General features: G+C 48.4%; 2 protein-coding genes across 2 annotated transcripts; one reads left to right on the forward strand and one right to left on the reverse strand.

The window, feature by feature from the left end:
- The first annotated feature begins 109 nt into the window (after positions 1-109).
- On the forward strand, positions 110-1,035 carry Vps20 (vacuolar protein sorting 20). The gene is made up of 3 exons (XM_017152493.3): positions 110-223; positions 289-398; positions 456-1,035. Exons 1-3 carry the CDS (start codon positions 149-151, stop codon positions 925-927), a joined length of 657 nt encoding a protein of 218 aa, XP_017007982.2. The 5' UTR covers positions 110-148; the 3' UTR covers positions 928-1,035.
- tous (testes of unusual size) lies at positions 960-5,418 on the reverse strand. Its single transcript, XM_017152485.3, has 5 exons — positions 5,087-5,418; positions 4,944-5,027; positions 3,795-4,720; positions 3,566-3,735; positions 960-3,184 (listed from the first exon to the last, which is right to left on the reverse strand). The coding sequence occupies exons 1-5, from the start codon at positions 5,269-5,271 to the stop codon at positions 1,046-1,048; spliced, it is 3,504 nt and encodes a 1,167-aa protein (XP_017007974.1). The 5' UTR covers positions 5,272-5,418; the 3' UTR covers positions 960-1,045.
- Between the last annotated feature and the right edge of the window lie 1,169 nt (positions 5,419-6,587).

Consider the following 6,587-nt stretch of genomic DNA (forward strand, 5'->3'; position numbering starts at 1 on the left):
AACTAAATTTTTTTTGAAAACCTTACATTATCCACTACCCCAGCGTAAAACTTTAATAGACTTTAGCTATTATTTTTCATAATTTTCCCGCCGTCGGCTTGCCTAGCTACAAAACAGCTGAGCTGGCAGCACCGCCACGTAGTTAGTCATGGGAGCTTTGTTTGGAAAAAGTAGCAAAAAGACGGCTCCTAGTCGGATTACCGACCAGGACAAGGCGGTGCTGGTGAGTTGGTGGCCACTGCATCATCCGGAACTCTCCTCAACCCCACTATCATCTTCCCATTGCAGCAATTGAAGCAACAGAGGGATCGCCTCAAGCAGTACCAAAAACGCATCGAGACGCAATTGGAGAATGATCGACTTCTGGCCAGGAAGTGCCTGCAGCAGGGTCGCAAGGAGTATGTATAATACGAATAATTCCCAGATTCTAACTCTCTAACCCGCCTCCATTTCAGCCGGGCCAAGCTGCTGCTGCGCAAAAAGAAATACCAGGAGAGCCTGCTCACCAATGCCGACAAGCAGCTGGAGAACCTGGAGAAGCTGGCCGCAGACCTGGAGTTCGCCCAGGTGGAGATGAAGGTGCTGGACGGGCTCAAGGCCGGCAATGCGGCCCTGAAGAAGGTCCACGAAATGCTGGACATCGACGAGGTGGAACGAATCATGGACGAAACGCGCGAGGGCATCGAAAAGCAGCAGGAAATAGACGCCATACTGACGGATGTGCTGACCACGCAGGACGAGGAGGATGTCCTGGCCGAACTGGATGCCCTGGAGGCGGAGGAGGAGCGGGAGAAGGGTGTCCAGCTGCCCGAGGTGCCCACCGAGGAACTGCCGACGCCCGGCGAAAGCGAATCCGTCGAGGAGGAGGAGCCGGAAAAGACCAAAGCAATCAGCAGCAAGCCCAAGAAAGTCCTGGTGGAGGCCTAAGAAACTGAACTAACAAATCGAAACCAATGCCATTTTGTATGTATATATATTGCCGTTTAACTAAACCTCTCGATAAGTCCAATGTGAAATACATGTTTTAATAGACTACGCTTTTACGCTACTTATAGTTGGACAGCTTCGTCGAGCGTCGCAAGTCCTCCTTGACCTTGCTGCGCAGCATCTTGTTGGTCTCGTTCAGCTTCTCGATCTCCTCGATCAGGATGACGTTCTCCTTGAACAGCTTGTCGTACTTTCGCTGCACGGACTTGTCCTCAGCCACCGATTTGTACCTGTCCAGGACATTCTCAATCTGCCTGCGCTGCCGCATAAACTCGTCCCTGACCTCCGCGTCCAGGGTGACGAATCGCTTGAGCTCATCATCGGAGGCGTGCTTGCGGAACAGCTCCTTCACGGCCTTCTTGAGGCCCTCGGCCGTGTTGATCTCCCCGGCCACGTAGTAAATGTCCGAGCAGATGGCATGCAGGCACTCCCGCGAGGCCTTCGCCCGATGTCGTTCCGTCCGCAGCTCGGCCACATTGCTGAGGTACTTGTCCCGCATTTCCTTCAGCTGCAGCTCCAGCTGGACGTTGTTCTGGTTCAGGCCCTCCAGCTCCGCCTCCATTTCGATGATGTGCTTGCGCTTGTCGTTGATCTGGAACTCACGCGGCTCAATCTGCGCCTTCAGTTCGGCGATTTTGTGGCCCAGCACCTGTTTGTACTTGTCCAGCTCCTGGTTCTTGTGCAGCAGGTCCTGGATGCGCTTCTCCTTGCCGTTGATGGCGTAGTCGCGATCGGCAATATCCTTCTGCAGATCCTCGATGTTGCGCATCTGCTTCTGGATGTTGCGCTGCGACTTGTGGTGCTCCTCCTTGAGGATCTCCACCTCTTCGAGCAGATTGTCGATCTCCCGGCTCTGCGACTCGAATTTCTTCTGCAGAACTCCCGCCTTGCCCCGCCACATTTGTGTCTCATTCCGCTCGGTGGTCAGCTTGTTCTCGTACTCCGTTTGCGTGGACACCATGTTGCGATCGTTCTCCAGCTCCACCTCGTGGCAGTACTCAATGAACTCGGCCTTCTTGTCCTGCATTTCCTTCATCAGATCCCGGATGAGCTCCTTGCGTTCGTTCAGCTGCTGCTTGTAGTTGTTCTCCAAAGCCTCCACCGTATCCTGCAGCGTGCCCGTGGAGTTCTTCAGCTTGTCCTCGTAGCTTTCGCGCAGCTCCAGCATATTCTCTCGCAGATTAGTGAACTTCTGGTACTCGATCAGCATCCGTTCCGAGTACTGAGTGGCCAGAGTGTCCAACTGGACGCGATGATCCTCCCGTATGGAATTGATCTGGAACGTGATGTGGTTCATCTCCTCCGTGTGCCTCGCCTCGATCTCGTTGTTCAGCTCCTTGAGCTCCTCCAGCGCCGAGCAGTAGCTCCTGTGCACCTCCTGCAGTTGCTGACCATCGAAAATCTCGTTCTGGCTCAACTGATACTGGAACTCCTCCGCCTGCTGCTTCAGTCGCAGCTCCAGATTGGCAATCTGCTCGATTTTGTCATTGAGCTGACTGCGTGGTATCAGGACCTCCTGGCTGCGCATCAGATCCTGATCCATGTAGGCCACCTTGCCCTCGATGTTGTCCATGGCCCAAATGGCCAGGGTTCCTTTGCTGGAGATCGCAAACAGCAGACTGCCGTCGTAAGAGAAGCGCAGCTTGTTGACCGGCCCATCGAAGAACCGAAAGTTGGTGAAGGTTCCGCCGCCGGCCTCCAGAAAGGGCAGTTGCATATTGAAGAGGTTCCCCTCGTGGTCTGCCACGAACATTATCAAGTCCGATCTGGCCAGGCATATGTCGGAAACGGATCCCTTTGTTCTTGAAGGTATCGTAATCTCCCTCACCAGCGTGGAGTCCTGGAACTCACGGATCGTTCCGAAGCTGGTTCCTGCAAATATCGTCAGAGGATCGTTGGTACTGCACGAGATGGTCACATATTCGGTGCCCTTCTGGACGATCTCCTGCAGTCGGGCTCCCGTCTCGATGTCCCACAGATAGATGGCACCCTCCGCTCCGCCGGAGATTAGAAACTTATCGGTCCGTGACCAGGCCACTGAAAGGACAATGCCGTTGTGACCCTTCAGATTGATCAACACATCCAGTTTGTACACCGAGGTGACGGCTATGTTGTTGTCATAGGCGGCTGCCATCAGGTGCCCGAAATTGGAATAGCGCACCGCATTGCAGTGCGGAAAATTGTAGGTCTTGACAATCTGTGGAAGGGAAACATCATTGCTAATGAACGCTGAGATCTCGGAAACTGAAAAAGCTAGAAAGTTGAGATTTCCCACACATATTCTTGGGTCTCCTACGCAGCGCAAGTTTATTTCAGCCGAGCGCCACGCCCCCTCTAACGCCTATAATCACCCACTAACGATTCTAAAATGTGTGTGGCGCCTACACCTTTAAAGATTTCCGAGAAGTATAAATGCAATTTTGTTGTGTATATTTATACCTAACGAAATTTAGAAGACATTTTTTAAATCGGGCCATTCATTAAAAAGTTAAGCGCAATCAAAATTTGTATACATCTATCTCCCTTGCATATTAAATAGTCGGGGCACCGACTATAGCGTTCTCTCTTGTTTACTCACATTTAGATCATCCATGAAGATCTGGGTAATACGCAGCTGATCCGAGAAGCCAATGGCCGCCATCTGACCCGTTAAACTCAACTCCACAATGTTGACATCCACTTGGAATTTGCGCACCAGCTCAACGAGAGCTGTTTCATAGTTCCAAATACGAATAGTCTGGTCCCTGGCTAATAGATAAGCAATGATAGGATCTAGAATAATGATAAGAAAACTACACTCTACTCACAGGCAGTCATGATAATTGGTTTCCAGGCGCACACAGACATGGCGATTATTTCTCCCGTGTGGATGAGGACTCCGAGTGGTTCAAACTTAAGCTGCTTGGTTTTCAAGGTTTCGGGAACTATGAGAATGCCCACATATATCTGACAATGGGACGTGGTCACTATCACAGTTTCCTGCTTGTGATCAATGGCCAGGTTTTGGATCTGGTACATATGCTCCGCGTACAGATTCGTGGGCACCGTGAGGATTGTTTTCCGCTCGAACTTAAACTTGGAAACGCGCTCGAAGACAAAGGCTCGATTGAATATGATGTAGGCGAATCCCTTGGGAAAAGCGGTCATGCAGAGGACCCTCCTGTCCGGCAGGCTGGCCGCCTGGGTGGGCAGAAATCGCTGATCCTGCAACTCCTTGTCACGATCGAAAACCTCCTGATCGATCATCAAGTCCACGGTGTCCGCATCGCTGGCCTTTTGGGCCAACTTCTGCTCGCCGTTCTCCACCAGGATAAGCTGATCATCCGACGTGCCCACCATCAAAAGATCCAGCGAAAGGAAGGCCATGGAGGTGACCCGATATTTGACCTTTAGATTATTGCTAATACTAAATCCCCGCTCCGATTTACTCATCAGCAACAAGGTGCGTTCCCCGCCGACGGCCAAAAAGCTGCAGTCGTTTGGATTTCCAGCAATGCACTCGGCTCCTCCATGTGATCCTGGTATTGTGGCCCTGCCCTCAATCACAGTACTGGTCTTATCGAGAACCAGCATTATAAGGGTTTCTTCCGGCGGACGGGTAATCAAGGCCACCGATCTCGAGTCATTGGTGAAGATCATTTGCTGGATCTCCGCATTTCGATGGTTGGTCGGAAGCTCCAGGTGACGTCGCTTCTTCAGGGTGGCCAGTTCATAAATGGAAATGTAGCGACCACTAAGGGGGGTTTAAAAATAATGAATAACTTGGTTAACTTATGGGGTAAAGTCTTTATGGTCTATCACTACCTATAAACAAGTGTCTTTTAGAAATAAGTTTAAGTATAACTTCAATAAGCTTGTAGTTTCCAAGTAAAATTGAGGAAATTTAAAGTTTCTCATTCCCTAAAACTTGATTTCCTTTTATAAAACACATTATATCAAGTGCTTTCAGTTCTTACTTCTTTGAATGCCTTTCCAGCACTGCCAGCAGCTTTCGATGGGAACTTATGGCTATCACTTCAGGTCTCGTATCCTCGGGTAATCTGCAGGATTAAAAGATAGATAAAATCTTCGACATCCAAAAAGAACAAGAAGAACCCACCGGAGGAACCTCTGCTTGTTTTGAACGTAGTCGTGAAACGCCAGCACTCCCTCCACCGGATAGATGACCTCCTTGGTGAGATTGAAGTGGATGTTGCCAATCACATCCGACCGCAGACCGTAGATAAGCCGTGGCCTTATCGTCACCGTGCTGTTGGACAGCGAGGTTCGCTTTACCTCATCCATCCCGGGTGAATTTTATACAAAATATATATGGGCACGCCGGTCGGGATTACAATTTAAGCTGGCGGACAGACACAAACGGGAGGAACTGAAATTCGATCAAACAACCTGGGGCGGGGAAATCGTTAGGGAAGTCTCTGCCAGCGACAGCAAACTCCATGGCATCCAGAAAGTGAGAGCCTAACAACACCCAGTTTTTGGGTCCGGCGTTAAGCAGACTCTATTCCAATCTCAACTGAGCCGCGAGCGTCCATGAATAAGTAATTAAACGCTGCTAAGTATGCTTTTAATTTAGACCCCTTGGATGAGAAAGGGAATGAGGAGTGGCGAAAGCTAAGCGCCTGGTAAAAACAACATTGAAATTTCCGCCGAAATTGGCGCTCGTTTCCTGGCCAACAATAACAAAAGCCACTTCGCAGCACTTGAACTCTGGCAATGCGCTTTTTCGCTGAATATGGGTCTGTCTGTCATTCTGCCAGTCAGTCAGTCAGTCAGTCAGTCAGTCGGGTCCCCAAATATTGTGCCATCCCCCGAAAATCCCCTCAAATAGTTAGCGGCAGTTGGTCGTCTCCTTGGCACAGCGAACACGACCTAACGCAAGGAATTGTTAGTTAAAGAAAAGCTGCTCGGCCTCTCTTTAACTCAAGCACTCTTAGCGCGGGGGGAAAGCTTTTGTGTCCACAATCCTACAAGTTGGAGATGCCAAAAATGGTTTGAGGGCAAGCTCATTGGGGAATTACCTGGGGAGGGGAATGTCTTGATTAATGGTTTCCTTTTCAGACAACACCATTTTATTGGGTATAAAATATTTAATTGGAGCACTGCCTTATGAGATATTTACAAATATTACTGGCACATACCAGCAGAAGTGAGATATATTAAGGGTTTTTCTCGTCCGCATGTTAAATTAAGAGGTAAGTTTTAAACCTTGAAAAATGTTGTTCTTCTTGAACACAAAGACTTTAAGACATAAAAGGATAAATCTAAATCTTTTTGTTTTATTAAAATTGAATAAGAACTAGAAATATTTTGTTTATAGTTGCCAAAAGAAAATCAATCATTCTAGACAGGTATTCAAAATACTTCAAAGTGAATTTTGAACACGACGGTAGGATTCTATAGATAATATAGAAAATTAGGATCTATAGATGTTTTCTCCGGCTTATAACATAAGCATTCGATTTACATCACTTTCGAGAACTAAAAAAATTTTAGCAGATTTTGCCAATTATCTTAAACCTTACTGATTGTGAATGCTAAATCAATAGGTGAAATAATTTTTATAATTTTTATTTTTATACTGCTAAAAAACCATATAT

This window comes from Drosophila takahashii, chromosome 2R (assembly GCF_030179915.1).
Source record: "Drosophila takahashii strain IR98-3 E-12201 chromosome 2R, DtakHiC1v2, whole genome shotgun sequence".
Classification (NCBI taxonomy): domain Eukaryota; kingdom Metazoa; phylum Arthropoda; class Insecta; order Diptera; family Drosophilidae; genus Drosophila; species Drosophila takahashii.